At 41.8% G+C, this 27,951-nt stretch overlaps 1 protein-coding gene across 2 annotated transcripts; it reads left to right on the top strand.

The window, feature by feature from the left end:
- The first annotated feature begins 8 nt into the window (after nt 1-8).
- Nucleotides 9-27,486, top strand: LOC138951894 (heterogeneous nuclear ribonucleoprotein U-like protein 1). Of its 2 annotated transcripts, none has more exons than XM_070323455.1 (18): nt 9-153; nt 1,099-1,202; nt 3,149-3,422; nt 5,538-5,622; nt 5,817-5,899; nt 7,126-7,265; nt 9,311-9,410; nt 9,725-9,837; nt 10,628-10,783; nt 11,449-11,556; nt 11,923-12,045; nt 12,417-12,545; nt 15,479-15,647; nt 19,727-19,894; nt 20,652-20,735; nt 22,316-22,446; nt 23,039-23,191; nt 25,451-27,486. In XM_070323455.1, exons 1-18 carry the CDS (start codon nt 9-11, stop codon nt 25,595-25,597), a joined length of 2,412 nt encoding a protein of 803 aa, XP_070179556.1. In that variant the 3' UTR covers nt 25,598-27,486. The 2 variants fall into 2 exon arrangements, with proteins under 2 accessions (XP_070179556.1, XP_070179555.1); XM_070323454.1 differs by having other exon boundaries at nt 20,652-20,747.
- The last annotated feature ends 465 nt before the right edge of the window (nt 27,487-27,951 follow it).

Genomic DNA, 27,951 nt, shown 5'->3' with positions numbered 1-27,951 from the left:
GCAACAAAATGAGTGATATTGATCCCGAAAAGCTGAAGGTTGCCGAACTTCGTGATGAACTAAAGGCACGAGGATTAGACACAAAAGGAGTGAAGGCAGTGCTTGTGCAACGATTAACAGAAGCATTGGATGCTGACGGCAATGGAGGTGCAGGTAAGCGTTATCTCCGAAATTCACATTTAGTGTTGTAATTGCAAACAACCGTATTTTGGTGTGGGTTTGTTTTTCACGTTAGCCCTAACATGAAATGGTAGTCAGGCTTTGAAGAGCATCGTGCATCACATTTGATTGTGTTCTCTGCTTCAAACAGTGACAACGCGGAGGGGCACGCGTGACCCAATTTTGACCGGAAGTTGAGTGGCATAAGCACCGGTTTAGATCCACTGACGCTCAGAGGGAGAAATCAAAGCAGTTTTCATTGTTTTTGAAGATTTTAAAAACCTGCCTGCTTGCTGCAGCTAAAGTACTAACAACAAAGCAGCTCCAGGAACAACTCCCGGACATCAAATAGACTTGTGCTATGTTCTCATCATTGATAACTTCACATTCTTTTGTTTACTTTTCGCAAACCTCATTCGCTGCCATTGTTCCTTATTCAGTCAAATCAGTGATTGAGTTAGTGTTATGGTTACTCCGGTTAGTCTGTTTCAAAATGTGCTGTTGATGACTGAAAGTGCTGATTGTTTGCCTCCGTCCAATGTATATAAAGTATCAATGGCACTGTCCACACTAGCTGGAAAATGTCCAATTTAAATGTCTCCTCCCCCCCACCCCACCCAAGGTGCAGTCAGTGAGTCACTTCAACTAGGCTATAGGATGAAGTGTGATATTAGGTTTGACCTATCTTGAGTACTAAAGAACGTGTAAGTGGCTCAAGCTGTGCACCCGCACACCCCATTTCCCACATACTTGAAAAATAAGATTGACTAAACCAAGACAAATTGGGATGGTAAAGAATTTGAATTTTTAAAGCTGCACATTGAGTTCCAGATTACAGCCCTCAACGTGGCGAGTATTTAGGTTAAGGCATGTGGATCAGATTACCCATACACACTGGTAAGAAATTAATATGCTTGTCTAAAGTTGTGAGACTTACAGGTGGCGAGGGCGGTGGAGATGAAGGTGGTGCAGAGGCGGGCGGCGACGACGACGACGAGGCAGAAGATGAGACTGGTGATGCCGCAGAGGGAGAGGGAGAAGATGTAAGTCATCCTGTCACTACGCTTGTTACGCTTGTATGGCACCAGTGTTATAGCTAATGTTCTGTCTGCCTTCACATGGTATAATTTATGTACTGTTCTCTTAAGAGTTATCCCGTTATGGCGACACTGCTATGTCGGCTCATATCTGACCAAAGTATTCCATTAGGCCTAAAAAAAAAAATAGGTGTGGTTACGGTAACCCGACCTACCCTATTTTTAGGGGCCGACCCTATAACTTTTTATTACATTTGTCCAAAAAAAACCGCGTGCAGAAAACGCAATGAAAGCGAAAGCGCCCGAGTCGCACACTTATTTCCCTGTCAAGTAGGTTTAATTTTTACACATTAGAAAAAAAAGTTTTAAAAAAAAGTGATTGCCTACCTTCCTACCCTATTTTTTTGGCTATGTTACCGTAACCACACCTATTTTTTTGTTTGCCTTAGTAGAGGAACTTTGCTAATTCTAGCAAAGTATGGGTTAATTGGTAGGGTGCTTCCACAAAAGTGACTCCACTTAAAAATGCAGTAGAAATGTAAGTTTTTGGTTAGGCAACAAAAAAAAAAGTTGTATGTTTCTGGTAACATGGCTACAAAAAATAGGGTAGGTAGGTAGGGATTAATTTTTTTTTGTTTTTTGGTCAGGGTAGAAAATAACTATACAGTGACGCAAAGAGACTGGACTTACTATTTAAAGAGAAAGACAAGACATTACGAAACAAATGAGACAAAAGGGATGCGGGGTTATCCCCCTTTTTTTTTTACAAATCAGACATGGGATTCTTCCGTAAATTTACGGAATTCCGTAAATTTTTAGGCTCCAGGGATCATTCTTGAGATTTGTGCAAATCCGCTGAGAAAATGTTGGGGTATATGTAGGTATAGACCCAAGTTTTTCGGCCGGTCCGCTGATCGCGACGCTCCATTCCATATTATTCTTGAACAGTTGGTTCCTAAAACGGTCAGACTGTTGCTGGTCGATCCGTATGGGAACGCGCTCTTTGTCTCCTACAGTCACCGTTTCAACGTAGCTATCGGGGATTCAGTATAAGCATACCGTATGAGAATGATTCGGCGCCATTTTTACATCGCTTCGAGCCACCTGCCAAAATGATGAGGAAGCTAAAGCGAGACGAAACCGTTCTAGCCCGGGAAATTGACCAGCAGAAGTACAAGAAAAATCTCTGGAGATTCGACTGGCTCGATGAAGTTGTATCATTGAGCTGGAAATACGAGAAAGGCCAGAAGACACAAGACGTGAAACTGAAAGTTGGCGATGCTTTTGCTAAAATCAACTTGCCGGGAAAAGCTCAGTGCACTTTGTGCAACGATGTTAATGTTATCAACTACGGCTCCAATGGAAAGACTGCCCTCAAAAGCCACTTGAAAAGCAACAAGCACCTGACTATCCTGAAAACCCAGTCGGGAAATCAGTCACTGGGGTCGTTTGGCACCGACAAGGTAAGAACATTGAAACCACACCGTCACACGCCACCACCACCCCCCCCCCCCCCACCCCCCGTCTCTCTCTCTCTCTTTCTCCTCCTTATTTTGAGTCTTAGCGTAAAATTAATTTGAGAAACATGGGAAGGGGGGGGGCTATGATTAAGCTGAAATATGCATTTCAGGGCCATTTTTGTGTGTCTAAAACACTAAAAAAAAACTTCAGCTTCGACCAGGGGCGCGTCGCCCCTGGACCCTACTGCCCCCAGACCCCCACCTTCTTTTACCTTAATTATCACTTTTTCTGAATCCCATGTCTGCAAATGCAATATAAAAAAAAAGTCTAGGGTCGGCGGGTAAAAACTAGGTTGGGTCGGGTGACCAGAAACATACGTTTTTTTTGGGGGGGGGGGGGGGGGGGGGGGGGGCCCTTAGTGTCTGCAATGCTATGTCATCAAGACGAGTTGCTGCATTTGACATTGATGTGTGTACAATGATGTTTTGCAGTTCGAGATTATAGAGGCAGTGGATGAAGAGGAAGAGGAAGAAGAGGAGGCTGCAGAGGGAGAGGAGGCGGAGACTGCAGAGGGAGAGGAGCAGAAAGCCACAGAGGAAGCAGCTGGAGAGGAGGCTGCAGCTGGAGAAGAGGCTGCTCCGGAAGAAAACGGAGAGGGGGCGGAGCAAGAGGCAACAGCGGAGGGGGAGGAAGATGCTGAGATGCCCGATGAGCTTGGCGAAGAATTCAAAACCATCGACGAGACCACTCAGGATGATGACCAAGGTATTGTGCTGCTTGTTAGCAAGAATGATTCTACATGGTTGCCACTCTTCCGGCAAGGTGCCGGAATCCCGTTTTTTTTATAAATGTCCACAGCCGGAAATTCCGTGTTCTCAATTTTGTTGCGAAAAAAAAATTCAGAGAAAAAAAACGTGCTTCGATTCGCTCGGTTGAATTTTGACCAGAGATTCCGATCCGAGTTTTGAAGCTCTTTTGGCGGGAGGAGAGAATCTGGGCATTGATTTGCTCCAAATCTATTAAAGTTCTTCTCTCAGCAAAAAGAAGACTGTTGTACCCAAAAAAAGGACACAAGCAACTCTCGATTTTTTGTTTTCTTGATCAATGATGAGTGACATCCCAGAACTGAAAACTTTTTGATACTTTTTTTGATACATTTTTCCTGTACTTCTGAAGTTCTGCATTGTTCAAGATCTACACTTTTTCTGTCGGTGTCATTTTGGAGGACTATCACCAACTACATATGGCTTAGTTTTTGGACTTTAAATCTGTTCTGTTTACCAACTTCAAAAACCGGCACGGTTGGCCTAGTGGTAAGGCGTCCGCCCCGTGATCGGGAGGTCGTGGGTTCGAACCCCGGCCGGGTCATACCTAAGACTTTAAAATTGGCAATCTAGTGGCTGCTCCGCATTATGGGGTTAGTGCTAGGACTGGTTGGTCCGGTGTCAGAATAATGTGACTGGGTGAGACATGAAGCCTGTGCTGCGACTTCTGTCTTGTGTGTGGCGCACGTTATATGTCAAAGCAGCACCGCCCTGATATGGCCCTTTGTTGTCGGCTGGGCGTTAAGCAAGCAAACAAACAAACCAACTTCTAAGCTGTGTTTCAGTTTATTATTCTTGGAATTAACATGTCATGGTGTGTGTATGGTGACACGGTTAGGTAGTTAAAGTTCACATTGGATTCATGCAACAAGTTTTTGTTTCTCGAGCTGAGAGTGAGGTAGACCCAACATCCCAGAACTGAAAACTTTTTGATTGGAAACAATTTCCTTGGACTTCAGGTAGGACTTTTTGTTTAGTGTAAACTGAACTGTTCATGAGGCATTTGTCTGTTGATTAATTAAGTCTTTGTTGTGCTGTTATCAATTGCTTTGAAGGAGGATATTATTTTTGCTGGTTTTTTGAGTCACTTGAGAAAAAGTGACTCTATGTAATCGGTCAGTGTTAGTCTGTCCGGCCGGCCGTCTGTCCGGCCGGCCGTCCGTAGACACCACCTTAACGTTGGACTTTTCTCGGAAACTATCAAAGCGATCGGGCTCATATTTTGTTTAGTCGTGACCTCCAATGACCTCTACACTTTAACGATGGTTTCGTTGACCTTTGACCTTTTTCAAGGTCACAGGTCAGCGTCAAAGGAAAAATTAGACATTTTATATCTTTGACAAAGTTCATCGGATGTGATTGAAACTTTGTAGGATTATTCTTTACATCAAAGTATTTACATCTGTAGCCTTTTACGAACGTTATCAGAAAAACAAGGGAGATAACTAGCCTTTTCTGTTCGGCAACACACAACTTAACGTTGGGCTTTTCTCGGAAACTATAAAAGTGACCGGGCTCAAATTTTATGTGAACGTGACTCATTGTGTTGTGAATAGCAATTTCTTCCTGTCCATCTGATGCCTCATATAATATTCAGAACTGCGAAAGTGACTCGATCGAGCGTTTGCTCTTCTTGTTTGTAAATAATTTGCAGGGGAGGCCAAATAATGGCTCTCAGATCTTAAATTTTTTCAACGTACGGGGCGTTGCCCCTCGTACCCCCCGAGAGTGGCAACCATGCTTCTTTGATGGACACTACTGGGAAAGTGAAAGCTGTTGTCATTTGGCATTACAACTCGAGTTTCATCCGTTGCATAATTTTGTTTGATAGCTTTAGCTGTGTAATGCCTGCATTTAAGCTAGCTGGAAAAAGGCTTGTTAGTCATACACTGCTGGAAATGGACAATACCTTTGTGGTATTATTCATCTTGTTTTAGATTATTCAAACATTAAGGTTTAATCACTTCAGAGATTATGCAGGCACATAACTGTCAGTTGATTTTTTTCCTGCTAGACTTTTGAGCATGTGCTGATTAAATGTAACTTACCTTTGCAGATGAGAGTGGCAAAAAGAGAAAGCGCTCCAGGTCTCGCTCCAGGGAAAGACACAGAGGTCGTCGCTCTCACTCCAGAGAACGAAGGTAATTACTGCTGTCTCTTTCTCCAGGTGGGTGATTATACAGTGATTACAACCATGATGTACTGGACTGTTCCAAATAATCCTTTTGAGTCAACGCCAATAAGTGCTTTCTGTCTGGGTGTAGAAAATTCAAGGAAACTTGTTATTTATGCTTAGAACTTAACGCTTTTCTTGTTTTTCTTCCATTGAAAATAGACGCAGCCGAAGCCCTGTCATCCGCAAAGTGGAAATGGATGACTGCTCTTGGGAGACGGGAACTACTTTCCAGATAGACAGATGTGAGTGCATCCTGACCTCAGGTCAAAATGAGTTCGGCTCATTCTCTCCCTGACAGGATGCCTTGAATTTCCTTGTCTGGCAAGGAAACCAATTTTTTTTTACATATTAGAGCTTTTTGTAATGTGTTATGGATGTAAGCAGATTCGCGATCGTCGATAATGATTTTTTATGGTGTTTTGTAATTTTTAAATTACAGAGGAATTTTTATTTTAGACAGTTTGAAGCGAGCTATTTTTTGCAGATGTATTTACTGTGCAAACAACTCTAAATATGACATAAGTGTCACGTGATAATCAACCGTTTGGTTTCAGCCTTGCTGGTGCAGACAATTTTTTTGACAGTGATGCAACCATATATTACGGTCTCCTTCCGGCAGCAGTTCCAAAATTTCGACTTATTTTGACCTTAGAACGATGTCTTTATCATAACTGTGAAGAACAGAACAGAGGTCACTGTCGAAGTCAGCCAATCTGCAATCATTTTCGTCTCGCGAACACTGCTCGTGAACAACATATGGGAGATCACTCTGTATTCTGGTTTTGATAGATTCGCGTAGGACTTTCGCGTTCGGTCAGAGAGACAACTGGCGATAGCAGTGGAGCGAGGATTATCAGAATGATGTGACTGTGCATGAAATGCTCGCTAATCAGGATGCATTATTTTCCTATGTTGGCTAGTGCTTTACTTTTTCATAAAGTTTTACGCAGTGGGTTTTTAACTTGAGTGTTGTAAAGGGGAATGCGGATGGTGAGCTCGCTTTGTGAACAAGAAACAATTGACAAGTGGCTCTATCCCATCTCCCCCCTTTCCCCGTCGCGATATAACCTTCGTGGTTGAAAACGACGTTAAACACCAAATAAAGAAACAAGATGGTGAGCTCGCCACAGCCATTTAAGTTTTGTTTTGAAATACTGTCATTTCAGAAATCATTTCAAATCTCAAGGATTTCTTTTTAAACTGCAGGAATTAACCTGAGCATTTTAAAAGTGTTATGTGGTAAGCCTTTGCAGCTACGACACAGTAACGAGTCAAGTGACTGAAAATGCTTCATGCAAGGTTTTAATTTCTTTTAAATCTGAACAAAATTTGTTTGCTACAGCTGTGTGTGTGTGTTTGGTTCTGTGGAAATGTGTAGTACTAGGCCAAGAGACATAGGTGAAGAGGATGTTGTTAATGTAGGACTCGCGTAGTTTGTTATTGCAGTGCTTTATGATTGTTTGTGCAGACAACTGTGACTTGAACCTGCGGGTACAGGACAACGGTCTGAAAGCCCACCCCCTGACTGTGGAGGGATTTGCCTTCATGTGGGCCGGTGCCCGTGCCATGTACGGTGTCAAGGCCGGCAAGGTCGCCTATGAAGTCAAGGTCAGTGATGTGCCAATCAGATTTTTTTTTGTAATGTAGGGGACTACTCATTCTGAATGACATTCATTTTCTGTGCATTAATTGGATAAGTGATTATCCAGTGTATCAGAAAAAGGGGTTTTATTGCAGTCAAAATGTTTTTAGTTTTTGAGTCACTTGAGAAAAAGTGACTCTATGTAATCGGTCAGTGTTAGTCTGTTCGGCCGGCCGTCCGTAGACACCACCTTAACGTTGGACTTTTCTCGGAAACTATCAAAGCGATCCGGCTCATATTTTGTTTAGTCGTGACCTCCAATGACCTCTACACTTTAACGATGGTTTCGTTGACCTTTGACCTTTTTCAAGGTCACAGGTCAGCGTCAAAGGAAAAATTAGACATTTTATATCTTTGACAAAGTTCATCGGATGTGATTGAAACTTTGTAGGATTATTCTTTACATCAAAGTATTTACATCTGTAGCCTTTTACGAACGTTATCAGAAAAACAAGGGAGATAACTAGCCTTTTCTGTTCGGCAACACACAACTTAACGTTGGGCTTTTCTCGGAAACTATAAAAGTGACCGGGCTCAAATTTTATGTGAACGTGACTCCCAGTGACCTCTACACTTTGACGTCTGCTTTGGTGACCTTTGACCTTTTTCAAGGTCACAGGTATGTCTTGAAGGAAAAAAATTGAAATATCATATCTCTGAAACTATTCATCGGATTTGATTCAAACTTTATAGGATTATTCTTTACATCAAATTATTTACATCTGTATTGTGTTGTGAATAGCAATTTCTTCCTGTCCATCTGATGCCTCATATAATATTCAGAACTGCGAAAGTGACTCGATCGAGCGTTTGCTCTTCTTGTTAAAGCTGTGTCTAAGGAAGAAGGACCCCCCCCCCCCCCCCCCGCGAGTTAGGGGGAGTCCCATATTGGTTGGGACGAGAAAGAATTTACCCGATGCTCCCCAGCATGGTCGTAAGAGGCGACTGACGGATTCTGTTTCTCCTTTTACCCTTGTTAAGTGTTTCTTGTATAGAATATAGTCAATTTTTGAGTCACTTGAGAAAAAGTGACTCTATGTAATCGGTCAGTGTTAGTCTGTCCGGCCGGCCGGCCGTCCGTAGACACCACCTTAACGTTGGACTTTTCTCGGAAACTATCAAAGCGATCGGGCTCATATTTTGTTTAGTCGTGACCTCCAATGACCTCTACACTTTAACGATGGTTTCGTTGACCTTTGACCTTTTTCAAGGTCACAGGTCAGCGTCAAAGGAAAAATTAGACATTTTATATCTTTTCTCGGAAACTATCAAAGCGATCGGGCTCATATTTTGTTTAGTCGTGACCTCCAATGACCTCTACACTTTAACGATGGTTTCGTTGACCTTTGACCTTTTTCAAGGTCACAGGTCAGCGTCAAAGGAAAAATTAGACATTTTATATCTTTGACAAAGTTCATCGGATGTGATTGAAACTTTGTAGGATTATTCTTTACATCAAAGTATTTACATCTGTAGCCTTTTACGAACGTTATCAGAAAAACAAGGGAGATAACTAGCCTTTTCTGTTCGGCAACACACAACTTAACGTTGGGCTTTTCTCGGAAACTATAAAAGTGACCGGGCTCAAATTTTATGTGAACGTGACTCATTGTGTTGTGAATAGCAATTTCTTCCTGTCCATCTGATGCCTCATATAATATTCAGAACTGCGAAAGTGACTCGATCGAGCGTTTGCTCTTCTTGTTGTAAAGATTTTAGTCAAGCAGTATGTAAGAAATGTTAAGTCCTTTGTACTGGAAACTTGCATTCTCCCAGTATTGTACTACGTTGCAAGCCCCTGGAGCAAATTTTTGATTAGTGCTTTTGTGAACATGAAACAATTGACAAGTGGCTCTATCCCATCTTTCCCCGTCGCGATATAACCTTTCGTGGTTGAAAACGACGTTAAACGCCAAATAAATAAAGAAAGATGGAAGAAGGTTCTGATTCCTACATTGTGTTAGTGTGTGGTTAATTTCGCTGGTGTTAATCTTGTATTTTGTTTCAACAGCTGCTGGAAAATCTGAACGTGGACCACCTGCCAGCTGATGAGACAACCCCACATGTGTTGCGTGCTGGATGGTCTGCAGATGATACCAGCATGCAGTTGGGTGAGTTGCCCTTTCCAGTGCTCTCTGCATGTTGGGGAGATAAACTGAAGTACAAACAACCTCCTAGAGGTGTTGGGTGACTTGTCACATTTTGTGTATGTACGATAAAGTGAAATGAAGGAGGGGTAGCAGTTTAAAGAAGAATGTAATGGTTGGGTGGGACCACGATTTGATTAAAACCTTTGCCTCTTTTAGCTGGGAAAACTGTTTTACTTCTAACTTTTTTTTCTGATTAAAAAAAAAAGAAGGCAAGGGGAGTGGTGAATTGAGATCTAATTGACTTTTCATGATTGTGTTTTGTTTTACCTGTGCAGGTGAAGAATCCCTGTCGTTTGGCTATGGCGGTACTGGCAAGGCCTCCACCGAGTGTCAGTTCAAGGACTATGGAGAGAAGTTCACTGCTGGCGATGTCATCACTGCTTATCTGGTGGGTGGCCGTTGTGCTCAGGTTTCTTTGTCAGTGGCAGCAAGCATACTTTGCGGTTGTCCTATCTGTGTGTGTGTGTTTTGATTTGGGGATAAACATTTCTTCTGACGGGCGCAGTGGCGTGGTGGTAAGACGTCGGCCTCCTAATCGGGAGGTCGTGAGTTCGAATCCCGGTCGCTGGTGGGTTAAGGGTGGAGATTCTTCCGATCTCCCAGGTCAACTTGTGTACAGACCTGCTAGTGACTTAACCCCCTTCGTGTGTACACGCAAGCACAAGACCAAGTGCGCACGGAAAGGATCCTGTAATCCATGTCAGAGTTCGGTGGGTTATAGAAACACGAAAATACCCTGCATGCCTCCCCCGAAATCGGTGTATGCTGCCGGAATGGCAGGGTAAAAACGGTCATACACGTAAAAATCCACTCGTGCTAAAAAACATGAGTGAACATGGGAGTCTAAGCCCATGGACGAAGAAGAACATTTCTTCTGTCCTTTTTACAGTCAGTGGAAACCACCCCCCACCCCCCCTCCCCTTTGGAGACCTCCCACAACCTGAGGACATCTTAAAATGGGACTCATTTCTAGAGGTGTCATTTTTGTACACAGAAGATCTTGAATAGCAGGGTCATTAATGGGAGGGATTCTTAAACAAAGATTTCACTGTAATAATAACTCGGAAATGTTATTTCTCACTTAGTATAAGCCTTGTGTCAAATGATCTCGGCTGGCGTTTAACGTTGATGCTGACTACAGTGATGCAGATAGTACAACACTGTATTTCTCTTGACAGGACCTGGACAGCGACCCTGTCACTCTGTCGTACGCCAAGAATGGCACCGACTTGGAGACGTGCTATGAAGTGGAAAAGGAGAAGCTGGAAGACCGCGCTCTCTTCCCTCATGTCCTCACAAAGAACACGGAGTACGAGTGCAACTTTGGTGCAAAAGTAAGAAATTATTGCAATTTTTCTTTTACATAATTTTTTGTTGCAGTTGAGCTCAAGAAATAGATTGTTATAAAGCTGCAGAGATTGTTGCACCATTTGGTGCCAATAATGCTAGAGTATAATATGTTCTCATTAATTTAAGCGCATATTGCAGGGTTTCGATGACTTGTTTTAAAACACTCGTACTGGAGAAATATAGGGCAAGAATATCTTAGTAACATGTGTACACAAAAAAAATTGGCTGAAGACTATGCATGATAGGGAAAACTGATATTGTTTCACCCTCTTAGTGAGGCTTTGATCTGGCGCATCAAACAACACAACAAGAACAGGTTACTTTACACCTCTGACTGGCTGAACCCGGCCTGGTAATAAAGTTACGTAACTGACCACCTGCAGGCCCAGCATCTACATGAGGCGGGTTACCTTGAAAGGGATCAAAGACTAGCCTCAATGGACACATAAAGCCAAGCGCTTTTATAGTTGATACGTGTCTCATGGACATGTGCATCAGAAAGTTATGTTAGAACAGATGAAAACATTGCAGAAAACTTAAAACACCATTGGCAAAACACACGAAAGATTAATTAGTGGCCAGTGTTGCATTGGGCTACACCAGAAAGCAAATGGTTGTCAGATGTGACCGTGTTTGTCTTGTATTGCAGGAGGAGCCATACTTCCCCCTGAAGGAGGGCTACGTGTTCCTGGAGACAGTGGGCGAGGAGGATCGTGTGCGTGGGTCACCTCCCCCTGCCACCAAGGAGGACTGCGAGGTGAGTGCTGTCTGCATGTAGTGCATTCCTCACACATTCACCTGTCTTCTGCTTGACTTACCTTTTCTTTCTTTCTTACCTTTAGTCAGGTTTCATGAAGTTGATAGGTTGAGTTTCCATTTGGAAAAATTAGTCGTATGTGGTCATCGGTGTATTCGAGTTTGTTTTTTACTAGGTTTGTAACTTTGTTGCATGGAGGCTTCACCTGATGTGTTTACAATTAAAGGGAGGGGGTGGTTTCAAAGAAAATGTGTTGGGCAAATTCAATAGTGTGTAGGAAGTTGACATGGAGTCAGTTTGCACCTGACTGCAATGCTTCTTTGAGCTAATGTTGTTCATTTGATCATTGAGATGTTTGTTTTTCAGATCATCATGATGGTGGGTCTGCCTGGTTCCGGAAAGACCTCCTGGGCAGAGAAGCACGCCATTGCAAACCTCGAGAAGAAATACAATGTGCTTGGAACCAACAACATCATCGATAAGATGAAGGTATGCTAATTTTCAGTCAGGCTGTTTAAACTGTTTATTTGGTAAGCTACACCCTTTGGTACCAATTTTTTATCTCCTTAGTGGCTCACTTTTGTCTTGTGCAAAAGATATATCCCCGTGTGATATTGTAGAATATGACCTGGTAATGCGGCATTTGCAAGAGCAAAATTGGATCAGGTTTATTGCATGTAGATTTTTTTTGATTTTTTTATGTCGGGATTGTTATGAAATTGTGTGGGAAGTTAGCTGTTGAGATGTTAAATGGCTTTTATAGGTTGCATAATGTGTGAGTTTGATGGTGTGCATTGCCAGTCTTCTTCTTGTCGATCACACCTTATATTGTCAGTGCATTGCTTGTTGTGTGTGACCAGGTGATGGGCCTGCCCAGAAAGCAGAACTACAGTGGACGCTGGGACGTCCTCATCGACAAGTCCACCAAGTGTCTCAATCGGCTCATCGAGATCGCTGCTCGCAAAAAGAGAAACTACATTCTGGATCAGGTAAGTCCACTTCCTATAAGCTCTGGTTCCTTGATCTCGAGAGGAGAGGAGAGTCAGCCATTTACCTGTTTTTGCCGTCGAGCATGTCGTACAGGTGTTACTGTTTGCAGGTGTCACTGCAGGTAAGGTACATGTGTTGATTTCGATGGAGGAACTATGACAGAAACACCACCACTCTCACTGACAGTTAGGCTGTGTTTTTGTTGGCTGAGCACTATATGCATTTGGAGGGAATACCAGGTGCAAGACATTGCTTCTCTTCAGCTACTGAATATCGCAAACTAAATATTTTCTTGCTTTAGGAGATGCGTTAGTGCTCTAGAGTGATATACAAAGAACCACATAGTCTGCACCAGTGTTTTATTTTGGATGTGCATTAAAAATGTTGTTACTGCTGCCAAAGTTGCGTGCAAGCATCTGGAGTGATAGAGCTGACTTTGTCCGACCAAAAGACTTCAGCACGGAAATGTGTTGGTAGGGTTTGAAGGAGAGTTTGAAAGGCGCAGTCTGTTTTGGGCATTATTTCATTTCTCACAGGTCCATTTAGTTATTGCTCAACTGCTGCAAACAGTGTTATATCAAGCAGCTCTATTCTGTGCCATGGCTGGAAAGACATTCATTTCTACTTGAGTCATTTCCTGAGGAAAGCTATACTTGAAATCGTTGACCATTGTTTCTGACGTAGTTAGAATATGATGTTCAGTTCTGGTATTGCTTTTTTTGGTAAGTAGAGTGTACATAAACCTCAGTGTGTTTGAATTTTTGTCTTATTTTCCATGGCGAGTAGGACGCTTGTATGCAATTTTCTGACTGCTCTTTTTATCGTTTTGAGCATGAGGGAGTAAAATACACCGACAAACAAACATGAAGTAGGCGATAAATTAAAATGGAAGAATATTGTTGGGGACAAGATCGTTCCTGTGCTGAAGTTCTTGGCAGAGGGTTAAGTTTTTCAGGCATGGACACTCTCAGAAGATAGGCAGTGTTCAGAGGTTTTAGTGTAAACTTTCACATAAGCATGAAGTATGTCGGAGGCACAAGGAATTGTACTGGATTATTGGAACATTGTTTTGACTTGACAATTTCGCTAACCATGGTTTTATGTTTACACAAGCTAGACAAAGAGGAGGAAAAGCTGCTGTTCGAAATGATTGCAGATGATAGGCAGCATGTCACACCAGTTTCATGTTTTTGTAACGTCCAAGTCGACTGCTATGGTGAAAGATGATAGAATTGACTTGATTGAGCCTGGATTCCACCATCTTTCTTCGCGATTTATTTCTAGTATTGTTATGCTGAAGACTGTCATGGTTTGACAAAGTGGAGACAGACGTGTTCAAGGAAAGGGTTTCGATAGTTTTCAGATCAAGTCGTTGCAAGGTGGAAAAGCAAGAATGGTTATCAAAGAATGGATCACTGTTTCTTCAGGTTTGGATGAACTCCTCTGGTAAGAGAGAGGGAAAGATACAAGCATTAAAAACTACAGTAGGAAACAAAAGTGACTGAGAATTGTCACCAGATGACATGCATGTTTGGAAGCAACGGTGGTCTCCTTGCGTAGGATGTCAGTTCCGTGAAAGCTCATGGAGTAGATAAGTAAATTTGATTATTAAATGCAAGGTGGTGTTTCTGCCAGGTTTCTCCATTGATGTTTTCTTTGCAGGAATGTGGTAAGTAGAAATTCCTGATATATGCAGCAGTCACAGTGTAGTTGTGGTGAGTATCAAAGGGGGATAACGAGGGTCCTTTCTCCTGTTAGAGAGTAGTCGCTGGGGGAGTAGGTTAAGGAAGGGATAACGGGACATCAAATTTGGGAAGAATGGAAATGTATTACACCTTCAAAGATCAGACTTGAATGGAAAAGTTAATTCCAAGGGGGTGATAGAAAATACTTAGATGTTGGGCTCCTCACTAGCTTAGGAAAGATCTTGATGGTTAACCATTAATTTGCTGGTATATCACAAGGAAGCTGGCTACACTCTACTACAACAACATGGATGCTGAACAAATTATCAACATAAACTACTTGAACAACATCGATCTTCATGACATGATGATATTGTGTTTTGCTGAAACTGATTTATTGATTGAATGATTGACCTGCACATATTGAGCATGGATGTAGAGCTTTATGGCAAGCCTGATTGATGATTATTTCCTTGGATTGATGATGGATTATATTGATGACAATGATTTGATCTTCTGATGATGACACTTGCTTGCTTGACACCTAATGCTCTTTTGTTTCTACTCAAGCTGGATGCGGAATGACTAAAACGAAAGCAAAATGGACTGACGACTTGACATGAAGGGAAGGGGGAGGGAAGTAGACCGGGAGGAATTAGGGGGGGGGGGGGGGGGGGTGGTTAGGTGGGGGATTCGGTGGTCTACAAATGGCCTTGTGAATAGTTTCTAAAATAGGAGTTTGATAATAGGTTTGGAAGAAGGGGGGAGAGAGGTAAGAATGGGCGTAAGTGAATAAGAAAAGTGAGGAAAGGTTAGGTATGGGATGGGCAAGTAGGTAACTTGTAGCCAACCCCATTCCCCTATTAGCTCCCAGGTAAGTGTTAAAGGCCAGGCCTTGCTGTTATAATCCCATGACTTCTCTTTCAGCTGTCTACAGTAGCGAGGTAACGTACAGGTAGGGGGTACAGGCAGGACAGAGGAAGCAAGAAGAGAAGAGGAGACAAGTTGACGACAGATAGTGGAACAAAACGCACACCAGGAGATGGAATCAAAAGCCACCCAGAAAACAAAGCCCTGTAACTTCTCTTCTTGCAGTATGTTGCAGATGTATCGACGGAGAATCATCAAAAATGATTGATTAATTGTGACGCAGTGCGTCAGTTGATATGAATACATATGGGCACACTACGCTGCCGAAACTGGATCTCAACACTTACCATCTTTTTGTATTTTGTCACCCTGGCTAGACAAATGTGTATGCATCAGCCCGACGACGTAAAATGCAGCCTTTCGAAGGTTTCCAACGCAAGGCAGTCGTTGTTGTGCCCACGGACGAGGAGTTCAAAAGCCGCGTTGAGAAAAGAGAGAAGGAAGAAGGGAAAGAGGTTCCTGAAAAAGCTGTACTTGAGATGAAAGGTAGGCCGCTTTATGGGCGCCTGGCAACAGACCGGTAACATGTTTCCCTCTTGTGAGAGGGCGCTCTTTCTTCAGCCTCCTATATCGTATGGTAGATGAACCAAAATCACACTTTACAGCAGTCGCTTCTTACATAGTATGCACGTTGGTCAAGCTGGCCCCATCCCCCTCGCTCCCTCCCTCCCTCCCATTGCAAGTGTAGCGTGTTGTCAGTGTCAGGGTGTAGCTGTTCAATCACATCTCTCACATGTACTCTCAACTTGCATCCAGCCAGCTTAGCACGTCAGGGGTCTTACATGCCCGCAATACTTTCTCTTCAACCTAGAGCTACACGTTATGGTTTGGTTTTGGTTGTTACATGTTTTGTATGTTATTTTTGTTGTCATGCGTTTTGGTTTGAAAATGTCATTTTTTGTGTTCTGCTCTGTCTGTCTTCTTGAATTCTGTTGGTATTTGATATTAAAATGCACTTATTTATTGACAGATAATCAATAATAATTTGTTCATATTTCATCATCATTGAACATGTCATCTCCATTCATACTGTCCCAGCTTTACTTCAGTTTATTCTGTTGTTCTAATCAGACTGGCATAAACACTTTTGAAGAAATAGGAGAACGATGTAGTTTTGAGAAGTAGGAGAATTGTATAGTTATGAGAAGTAGGAGAACGGTATAGTTATGAGAAGAAGTAGAACGGTATAGTTATGAGAAGAAGTAGAACGGTATAGTTATGAAAAGAAGTAGGAGAATGGTATAGTTATGAGAAGTAAGAGAACGATATAGTTATGAGAAGAAGTAGGAGAACGATGTAGTTATGAGAAGAAGTAGCAGAACGGCATAGTTATGAGAAGTAGGAGAATGGTATAAAGACCTGTTTACCAGTACGATTTGGGCGTATTTTGTACGCCAAATTATTATCGGTACGCAAATACGCGACAAACGCACAAAATACGCCTAAGAAAAAGTCTAGAATACGTTTTCCGGTGTTGGTGTGCTGATTACGGAATGGTACAACTGATACCGGTTTCGGTTGAAGGGAGATAACCATGACAGCGAGTCTTCAGCTGTGGAAACCTTGTTCAGTTGTTGGCACGTGCGATCGTCTGGACAATCGTGGCAAAATGAAGCGGAAAAATGTACCAGTTTCGGATGACTGTACCAAGTCTAAACAGCAGAAGTATAAGAAAGAGCCAGGAATTGTGGAGTCTACTATGGGAAAAAGTCATGCACACTGCAAGTATTGTAAATCAGATTTCTCCGTTGCCCATGCTGGGAAATATGACATCGAACGACACTGCAGTTCCAAAACTCACCTGGACAAGATTGCTGCAAATAAATCCGCTGAAAGCTGCCAAGGAATTATGAAGTTCATTCCCGCAAAGCAAATCCTGCCAGAAGAAAAGGCTTTAGTCCACGCTGAAGCAATGTCAACAACCGCAGATGTTATTTCACGAACTTCATCTTTTCATTATCAATCTGTTTGGAAGACACTGGTTATAATGCTATAAACTGACAGGTAAATAAAAATGTTTTATCCCTGTTGTATAGACCTTTTCGGTATCTGAGCAGCTCTCGCGAGACACGCTCTTTAATATGCTTTGAACATCGCGAGAACTTCGAACCTTGGCTTGTGCAGCTCGTACGAGATCGCTGTACCGCATGCTTTGCTATACTCTGAAGTTTGCGAGAGATTACGAGAGCTTGGAATACCGATAGGGTTTATTGGAAGGAGTTAAATTCTGAAGGTGTTCACAAGACATGCTATTCTTACACAAACACGTTTGCACCCACGCGTACATTTTCCCCAGCCCATATGACTTTGCTTGCAAAGTAGACCAACTTTTTGAAAAATACACAACTTTTTTTTAAAGTACTCCTGCCTCGGGTTTAGGGTAAACAGGTCTGGGTATAGTTATGATCTGTGTGAAACATGAGGGGTGTGGGTTGATTTTATGGTGAAAATGAGGAAATAAAAAGTATGTCCTTTTACACCATACTATGCTTCAAGTTAGGTACTTGTACTTCTTGAAATGGTGATGGAAGTTCATTCTTGTGGAACAAAGTTATAGACAGAATCAAAGAGTACAGAATCAAAGAGTTTAGCATATGGACTACACCAGTGTGTGTGTGAATTTGGCAGGGTTTTTTAAGAGCTGATGGCATCTAGATTTTGACTGAAAGTGTTTTAACAAAGCAGTTGACGGGCTTGATTTATAATTGAAAGTCACTCAACATTCGTTTCTTGCAGTTGCATTTGTTTGGAAGAAGGAATATGACTGGTGATTAGTTCTTGTTACGATTGTAGAAATGTGCGTATTTGCTAGAATATCTCCATTTGAATCCAAGTGAATTTTCAGGCATTATAAATACCTATATACTAGAGTTAATACTTTGAAACAGCATAAGAAAAGGAGACTTTGAAGAAGCATCAAAATTAGCAATTCATGGCTAAACATCAAGACTGGAGTCTTAATCCTATACGTACATGGAATTCTGTCTGTAGCATTCAGTGACTCAGATTTTGAGATTAGCAACAAAGTTGGATAAGAGTGAAGCAAAGAGGTTGTTGCAGTCTTAAGGCCATTCCAGTCTCTTTCTATTTAGTTCTGCGTCTCTTGAAGTAACTGGACTTCTTTCAAGTTTGTGCTGGTGTGGAGATAGCAACATTGGCGGGAAATGGTTAGCACTGCGGATGACAGACCATGATGCATTTATTTCAGTCTGGAATGACAAATAAAGAATGATTGGAAAAAAAGGCTTTTGAGGCAAGGGATGAAATAAAACGTGTGATTTGAACACAATAGCCCTGAAGGATAGACATGAAGGTACACATATCGAAAGTAAGGAAGAAAATGGAAAGAAGAAACTGAAAAGTGAGCTCCTGCAAGTAATAAAACTGCGTTCATATCCTAAAGATCAGGTGGAAGGTATCTTGGCAGTGTGATGAGTATCATATCCTAAAGATCAGGTGGAAGGTATCTTGGCAGTGTGATGAGTATCATATCCTACAGATCAGGTGGAAGGTATCTTGGCAGTGTGATGAGTATCATATCCTAAAGATCAGGTGGAAGGTATCTTGGCAGTGTGATGAGTATCATATCCTAAAGATCAGGTGGAAGGTATCTTGGCAGTGTGATGAGTATCATATCCTACAGATCAGGTGGAAGGTATCTTGGCAGTGTGATGAGTATCATATCCTACAGATCAGGTGGAAGGTATCTTGGCAGTGTGATGAGTATCATATCCTACAGATCAGGTGGAAGGTATCTTGGCAGTGTGATGAGTATCATATCCTAAAGATCAGGTGGAAGGTATCTTGGCAGTGTGATGAGTATCATAGCTGCCAACCTTCTGAAGTCAAAATTCAGGAGCCAGGGAGTCCAGTGGGACCGTTTAGTCTTGAATATGAGCAGGGAGAAGTTGTAAAATTCAGGAGATTCCCGGAAAATCCTGTAGTGTTGGCAGCTATGGAATATACTATAAAGGGGTAAAAGAAACAAATGTTGAATACTGTATGATAGGTTGGATGTACAGAATACTGTATGATAGGTTGGATGTACAGAATAGTGAAACAGCCAGGTAAAAGGGAAGGAAAAAAGAGGAAGTAGAGAGAAGAGAAGGCATTGGCAGATGAAAAGGAGTATTGTACTGGAACTGGCACAGTGTGAAGAACAGATGCTAAGAGATTGAAGGAGAACGAGTGGAATGAAATTCTTCATGATTGTGTCTGATTGCCTGATCTCCAGTGAAAAACAGTATAAAAGATAAAATGGCGTATCACGAACTCATGTTCGTAAAGGAAATTTCCTGTGAGGACGTTAAGGACCCCCTGGTTTATTTATATAATACGCCTTTGCCTGTTTCAAAGTTATTATTGTTATTATTAATGTCTATCAACTTCTTTTCGACCTCCCCTCCCCCCACCCTCTCTTTCAATTTCATTAGGACAGGAACTAGGTTCGTTTTCACCCCGCTACAACTAAGCCCTGTCATATCATTTCATTTCCATCCTCATTGCTTCACGGTCCTGTGCTAAAGCTCCCTTACTGACTGCGTGTTGTTGTGCGGTGTGTGTAGCCAACTTCAGCCTGCCGGAGGTGGGTCAGCTGTTCGACAGCGTGGAGTACTCTGAGGAGGAAAACCTGAGCAAAGAGGACGCAGGCAAACTGGTCGAGACCTACAAGGAGGAGGCGGTCAAGCTCCTGCCACCACCCGACAAACGCTTCAGGGACAGTCGCTTCAGTGGTGAGTCTCCATCTTCCTCCCCACCTTCTTCTTTCCTTCCTAACCGACCCCAGTTTTTTAAATTATGGTATTTTTACTGATTCACGTTTGAGTTGATGTGATGATTGAAAACTAAAGATGTTCAGAATCAAACAAGAAGAATTGTACGTTATTGGAACGTTTCATTATTGACAAAACAAAACATTACATTCACAGTATGTTGTCCCAGTTGTCTTTTAAGTAGACAGACGAACACTTATAATACTAATGAACTTATCTCAAAATCGTTGATGAATCTCACATGCAACATGCCAACGTGATAATCTTATTCTTTTACAGCTTTGTTTATTTGTGACCTACAGTAGTTGGAAGATAATATCTTCCAGTTGATGATAATTTGAATCTCCTTTAGTTCACTAAGTAAAGAGTTGGTAAGAACTGAAATATTAGGTAAGTAGTTGAGCATTGTGCCTGATGCAAAGTTCTCCATCATGTCTGTATGCAGTAAGATTGTGTAACCTGCTGGATGATGATACTTTTTATGTGTGATTTTCACTGATCATTCGGATATGGGGCTGACAGCAGGATATCCTTAGCATTCAATATCATATATTATAGCTTCAGTCAGTATGAAAAGTAGCAACGTAAGATAGCGAGCAGCAAACCAGGATAGTAAGACGTTTGTGTGTTTCTCAGGAGGTTCATATTAGACTGCTACTTGTCGTTGCATTCATTCATGATTTCTGTGGAAGGTTTTACAAGTGTTATCCTCTTTCAGATCGCGGGCGTCGTGACTTCAGAGAATACCGACCAAGGGGAGGTTACCGAGGAGGCTTCGACAGGGATCGTCGGGGGGCAAGCGGTGGGTGGCGGGGTACGTCAGACATAACACTGATACACCTTTTTTTCTTTCTTTTTAAAAAAGTTTTATTCACGCATTTTGTTTACATTTTGTCATGCAATTCCATAGGTGGGATTCTTCTGGTATATGCCAGAAATCCGGATTCGTAATGTCTGTGGGGACGTTTGTTTGGTTGTTAATTATACAAATCCTTCAGTGTCTGGGGGCCCCCATCCCCCCGCGGGTTAAGGGGAAGAATTGACCCGATGCTCCCCAGCATGTCGTAAGAGGCGACTAACGGATTCTGTTTCTCCTTTTACCCTTGTTAAGTGTTTCTTGTATAGAATATAGTCAATGTTTGTAAAGATTTTAGTCAAGCAGTATGTAAGAAATGTTAAGTCCTTTGTACTGGAAACTTGCATTCTCCCAGTAAGGTAATATATTGTACTACGTTGCAAGCCCCTGGAGCAATTTTTTTATTAGTGCTTTTGTGAACAAGAAACAATTAACAAGTGGCTCTATCCCATCTCCCCCCCTTTCCCCGTCGCGATATAACCTTTGTGGTTGAAAACGACGTTAAACACCAAATAAATACAGAAATGGGGGCCCCCAGACCCCCCCTTCAGGATTCATGACGTTTTTCAGTCCTACCAATGCAATTCACAGAACAATAGAGTATAATGCATATGGAGAAAGACATTCAAAATAGTAGACAAGCAATTATGACAGATACTGCTCAACAAGGGTGTATATTATATCATATTTTTGATATAATCAATATTGGTCAGGCAGGTGGATGTTAACTCCAACAGTCAAATCACAAAGTGAACTAATTCCAACATACAATATAAGGTTGTGTCTTCTTCCCACAGTAGAGATGATTGTTTTCTGTATCCGAGTCAAGCTTTCACTACCAGGCTTTCTTGTCATCAGACACATGAATTTAAAATTGCATGCAAGCATAGACATTTTAAGAAAATTAGAGGGTTTTGTAGTTTTCGTTTGATTCCTTTGTTTCTGTGCTTTATAGTTTTCATTGTCTTGCTGAATGATGATACTTTTTTTTGCTGTGATGAAAACTGATCATTCGGATATGGGGCTGACAGCAAGACACATAGCATAATAATGTTCTCTATGTAATAAAGAATGGAAGTCCTTGTCAGTAAGGCTCTCTTTGTTGTCAATCGTAGCACCGGACATCACCGTCGCAGCAGAGATGATTATTGTTTTCTGTATCTGAATCAAGCTTTCACTACCAGGCTTTCTTGTGATCAGACGGAACAATTTAGAATTGCATGCAAGCATAGACATTTTAAGAAAATTAAAGGGTTTTGTAGTTTTAGTTTGATTCCTTTGTTTCTGTGCTTTATAGTTTTCATTGTCTTGCTGAATGATGATACTTTTTTTGCTGTGATGAAAACTGATCATTCGGATATGGGGCTGACAGCAAGACACATAGCATAGTATTTCTCTCTTTGTAATAAATAAGACTTTGTTTCAATTGTAGCACTGGGCATCACCTTTGCAATAAAGCAGTCACACTGCGTCAATTTTCCTTTGCTTGTAAAATTGTTAATGTTCGTCCTTGTAAACATTTTCAGGAGGATACAGCCCCCGTGGAGGCTCTTCTTACGACAGTCGTAACCGAGGAGGTCGCGACAATCGCCGCGGTGATGACCGTCGTTCGTACGGTTCTAGTGGTGGAAACTACAGGTCTGGCGGTGGCTACCAGGTAAGAGACAGTTCTCTATCTGTTATGACATTACACTCACACAGGAGTTAACATGGAAGTGGGGAAGATTGTGCCTGATGCAAAGTTCCCCATAATGTTTGTATGCAGTAAGATTGTGTAACCTGCTGGATGATGATACTTTTCTGTGTGACTTTCACTGATCATTCGGATATGGGGCTGACAGCAAGATCGCCTTAAGATTCCATATTTTTAAAGCTTCTGTCAGTTTTAAAAGTAGCAACATAAGATAGCAAATAGCAAACCAGGATAGTACATAGTTTGTGCCTTTCTCATGAGGTTTCTGTTAGACTGCTACTTGTCGTTTAATTCATTCCTGATTTCTGTGGAAGTGTTCAGAAAGGTTTACGTGAACAGCACACAGCGCAAGTTTAGGTGTTCGTAAGCGTGAACCCTTTGCATTGATGTTACTGAAATTTGCAGCTGTGTTAACATTCGTTTTAGAGATGACATAGATCCACTGGCTAGTTTGGAATAATTCAGTTTTAATGTAGAGAACGCAGTCATAGTTTTTCAGTGTTGAACGTTTACAGATTTTTGTAGTGTTCCCTGACTGAATGTTTCATGTGTGCAGGGTCAGCGCACAGGCGGCTATGGCAGCAGCAGCGGCGGCTATGGCAACACAGGCGGCTACAACAAAGGCTGGGGCAACCAGGGCTCATGGGGCGGTAACCAGGGCTGGGGCGCCCAAGGACAGTGGGGAAACACCTCTGGTTATGGAAACAGGGTGAGTGGATTCATTGTGCACAGTTAGTGTTTGGTTGTGGAAACAGTGTTAGTGGATTCATAATGCACTTATTGTGTGATTGTGGAAACAGTGTTAGTGGATTCATAATGCACTTATTGTGTGGTTGTGGAATCGGTGTGAGTGGATTCATAATGCACTTATTGTGTGGTTATGGAAACAGTGTTAGTGGATTCATAATGCACTTATTGTGTGGTTATGGAAACAGTGTTAGTGGATGCATAATGCACTTATTGTGTGGTTGTGGAAACAGTGTTAGTGGATTTTACTCTGCAAAGTTATTGTGTGGGGGCGGGGCAACACCTCTGGTTATCGACAGACTCGGTGGAAGCTAGTCTGCAGAGGTATTGTGTGTAAAGATCCATTGAAGGACTTTTTTTCCTGGGTTAGCCTGCCCTTGTGTGGTTTGGTAGATCAGAGTCAGATCTTGTCCGAGTTTATCATATGAAAATCCCACACCCAAATTTCAGTTAGGCGTAATGTGACTTTAGAAAATTGTTTGCTGGCTGGGTGATGACAGCTTTTCCTGTGATGTTCACACTGATCATTCGGATATGGGGCTGACAGCTGCACAATCAAGTTCGCTAACTTCGTGTCCTTGCCATGGCAACCACGTTCATGACTTTGCAGAGAGAAACCTGCTGCAAAACTTAATTACAATGTTGATTCCGTATGTTTTTCACAAACTTGCTAGAGTGCTAGAAAATAGTAATAACCCTTTATTTCTTAGAAATATAGGAGTGATATTCTCATGGTGCGATGTCTTCATTGTCTAGCACTATGTTAGGGACAGCTTGATGTTAAAGACTGAAAGTGAGATCTCCTCCCTGGATGGTTAATATTGCCAGACACACTGTGCACAGTTGTTGTGTATAAAGGGATGTGAAGGGGGCTAGGAGCATCACAACTAAGTTGGCCTCAGCAACAAACACCAGGGGAGTGGCTTCTCTGTAGCAGCATTTCAACTTTTCTGTTCTGTGTGGTACCTCCTGACTGGCGGCTGTTTGCCCATTATGTACGTTCGTGGAGAGAGGGAGGGGTCACTACATCCGTTTAGCTTTTTATGCTGGGTTAGTCTGTCTCTGTGTGCTTTGGTATGTCAGATCCGCTCATTATCTGAACATGTTCAGTAAAGCATAATATTCTTAGGGAAATTGTTAGCTAGCTGGATGATGACAGCTTTTCCTGTGATGTTCACACTGATCATTCGGATATGGGGCTGACAGCTGCACAATCAGATTCGCTAACTTCGTGTCCTTGCCATGGCTGCCACGGTCATGACTTTGCAGACAGAAACCTGCTGCAAAACTGAATTACAATGTGGATTCCGTACGCTTAAAAACAAAGTTTGACAAAGTTGCCAGCGTGTTAGAAAATACTAATAAACTGTGATTTTTGACTCACATGCGAAGCAAAAGTGAGTCTATGTACTCACCCGAGTCGTCCGTCCGTCCGTCCGTCCGGACGTCCGGACGTCCGTCCGTCCGTCCGTCCGGAAAACTTTAACGTTGGATATTTCTTGGACACTATTCAGTCTATCAGTACCAAATTTGGCAAGATGGTGTATGATGACAAGGCCCCAACAAACATACATAGCATCTTGACCTTGCTTCAAGGTCAAGGTCGCAGGGGCCATAAATGTTGCCTAAAAAACAGCTATTTTTCACATTTTCCCCATTTTCTCTGAAGTTTTTGAGATTCAATACCTCACCTATATATGATATATAGGGCAAAGTAAGCCCCATCTTTTGATACCAGTTTGGTTTACCTTGCTTCAAGGTCAAGGTCACAGGAGCTCTTCAAAGTTGGATTGTATACATATTTTGAAGTGACCTTGACCCTGAACTATGGAAGATAACTGTTTCAAACTTAAAAATTATGTGGGGCACATGTTATGCTTTCATCATGAGACACATTTGGTCACATATGATCAAGGTCAAGGTCACTTTGACCCTTATGAAATGTGACCAAAATAAGGTAGTGAACCACTAAAAGTGACCATATCTCATGGTAGAAAGAGCCAATAAGCACCATTGTACTTCCTATGTCTTGAATTAACAGCTTTGTGTTGCATGACCTTGGATGACCTTGACCTTGGGTCAAGGTCACATGTATTTTGGTAGGAAAAATGTGTAAAGCATGTGAGTCGTATGGGCTTTGCCCTTCTTGTTGAGACATAGAGTTAAGTGTGCAGTGATATGCACTGGCTTAATAATCACTCAAGATTTGTGTTTGCCGCAGGGCTATGGGCAATGGCCCCAGCAGAGCTCCTGGAACCAGCAGAACTACTGGGGAGGCACCGGAAGCGGCTACGGCAGCCAGTCAGGCTATGGCAGCCATTCAGGCTGGGGCAGCGGCGGCTACGGAAGCGGCTACGGCTACAAGTAGAGAGGCCTTGTGTGTGTGGGTCGTGACTGACTGAGGATCAATGTTGACAAGGTTGCAGGGATATGAAAAGGATGAGGGCATGTGCACTGAAACTGTCGGCTGAATTCTTCTTACTGTTGATGTAGTTCTATCGTCATTGTCTGGGTTTTTTGTTCTGGTTTTAATGGGTTACTTGAAAAGAGCTTCTTGCTTGCAAAAAGTTTTTTTTTTTTATTTCTGTTTTAATTGTGGTGAATTAATCAGTACATAGCTTGAAGGCTATTTTGTTAGGTTAAAAGAACATCGGACGTTCAGTGAAAGAGTTTAGTGTAATGTGACAAACTGAATATGGCGCTCTTTAAAGAAAACTTCCCATGTTGAAGCCTCTCCCGTGGTAGAGCATACCTGTAAATGTCACATTTTACTGGTATCCTTATTTTCTTATCCTGTAAATAATTTGGTGAATGATTTTACAGATTGCTTTTCTGTTTGAATCTTTAAGAGTCAGTCATTGTATGACGTGCAGCTTCCATACTTTTGGACCCTCTTCCAGAAATCAGCAAACAGGAGGTTTTAAAGGGCCATGGAGCTCTGGCCCTGTGTGTCAATAGATCATTCGCTCTCTCAAACTTGAGCTGCAGCTGTTGTGTATTGTATTGAGGTCTGAAGAAAAATGCAGATTGGGTTGCATGCCTGTAACATGTTTTATGCTTTTCTCTGACAGTTCATTTTATCATTGCATGTTGTCCTCATCTGGATGAAATATGTATGCAGTACTGTCCACAGATTTACGTTTTGGAAACTAGCAGGCAGCAATGGTCTTTGTCGAGAGCTGTGTTTTATATCTCAAGTTGTTCCATGTTCTTCGTTGTTTCACCTCCTCATGTTATTTTGATGCTGACTTTATGAGAACACAAATTTCTATGGTAAATGTTGTCAGGTTGTTTTTCTGTTCCCTGTACTCTCATATCCACATGTGTGTACATTTTGCTTCATTTCATGTTGTCATCCGCATCCAAACTCCACAAATAAATGGTAATCATGTCATAAAATCAAACTTTGTGCTTTTTTAGGGGGGAGGGAGAGTAGGTTTGTGGATCTAGTCTTGAAGCTTGCACTTCTTACTGCATTCTCACAGAAATTCAATTGCATTGTATTTGGAAAGTCTGTATAAACTTGAATAATCTTTGCATAATTCGGACAGAAGAAACAACACTACCTTTAGAAACGGCAAGTGTTGATCATTTAGAATAGGCAGATCTTAAGTTCTTACAGTTCCTAGCTCCCGAAGTCGAGAGATAGATGAACTTTGGGTGCTTGAACATCCTGTTTACAGATTTTTCATTGGGTGTGCATGGCAGAAAAAATAAATAGGAATCATTTCTTCTTTACTGCAGTCATGTAAACCATTTTTGCATCATCATTGTGTCGTTGTTGCTGTTTAATGTTTACGGTTAGGTATTGCTCTGAAAGTTGAGTCATTTTTGCCTGTGCACTGTGTATATTTTTAGTCGGATCAACATCTTTCTCATTTAAAGTTCAGTTTTCAAGGTACCCCCGCGACATGAACCAAATGAACTCTGATCAATCAGGCTTGTACAGTCATACCAAACATGAGTAACTAAAATGTTCTTGAAAAATGCTCTAGCTTTTGCCCAAGAAAGTGAAACTACCTTTCTTTGTCTCTTTTATTTTCAACTATCGAACAGGGAATAATTAGTTCTGACTTGACACAGAATTGTGTTGAAGGGAAGGATGAAATGATACAGTGAGATTGAGAGTGTTTAGCTAGGGGGAGGTGAACTTCCCTCATTTCACCCATGTCGGGGGAATCGCATTTATCATATGTTCATACTTTAGTTGCAGGTTCTTGTGTCGATTTGAGAATAAACATTGGTTTTATCACTAAATGTTTATCTCTTTCTGTTGGTGAATGTTGGCTAATACTGGCCATTTGTTTGATTTGGCCTGTTGGTGAATGTTGGCTAATACTGGCCATTTGTTTGATTTGGCTCTGTTGGTGAATGTTGGCTAATACTGGCCATTTGTTTGATTTGGCTCTGTTGGTGAATGTTGGCTAATACTGGCCATTTGTTTGATTTGGCCTGTTGATTTACGTTAGGGTTATTTGCCTCTCTCTCTCTCTCTCTCTCTCTCTCTTTGTAGGAGTGTATATTCTGTCCTCGTTGATTTTCACAATGAATTTAAGCGTAAGACTAAGAATCCAGATGCCTGTGGGAATAGAGGATAGAGAGCTTGGGCCTGGCCTTTCAACCTGTCAATACTGCATCTAATTACATGTACACAGAATATGCAATTTTTCGATAAATACATGATATATATTTAATATATATTTCATTCACAAAACAATCATA

Source organism: Littorina saxatilis, linkage group LG17 (assembly GCF_037325665.1).
Source record: "Littorina saxatilis isolate snail1 linkage group LG17, US_GU_Lsax_2.0, whole genome shotgun sequence".
In the NCBI taxonomy this organism is placed as follows: domain Eukaryota; kingdom Metazoa; phylum Mollusca; class Gastropoda; order Littorinimorpha; family Littorinidae; genus Littorina; species Littorina saxatilis.
Note: the sequence above shows the minus strand (reverse complement) of the source record. Positions and strands in the feature narration are given on the sequence as shown.

What these genes read in the sequence shown, in the direction of transcription:
- LOC138951894 (XM_070323454.1), top strand. Translation starts at nt 9, where the DNA reads ATGAGTGATATTGATCCCGAAAAGCTGAAGGTTGCCGAACTTCGTGAT. An exon ending in TGATACCAGCATGCAGTTGG is followed by an intron (nt 9,411 to 9,724) that starts GTGAGTTGCCCT and finishes TTACCTGTGCAG; the next exon opens with GTGAAGAATCCCTGTCGTTT. An exon ending in GGCAAGCGGTGGGTGGCGGG is followed by an intron (nt 20,748 to 22,315) that starts GTACGTCAGACA and finishes AAACATTTTCAG; the next exon opens with GAGGATACAGCCCCCGTGGA.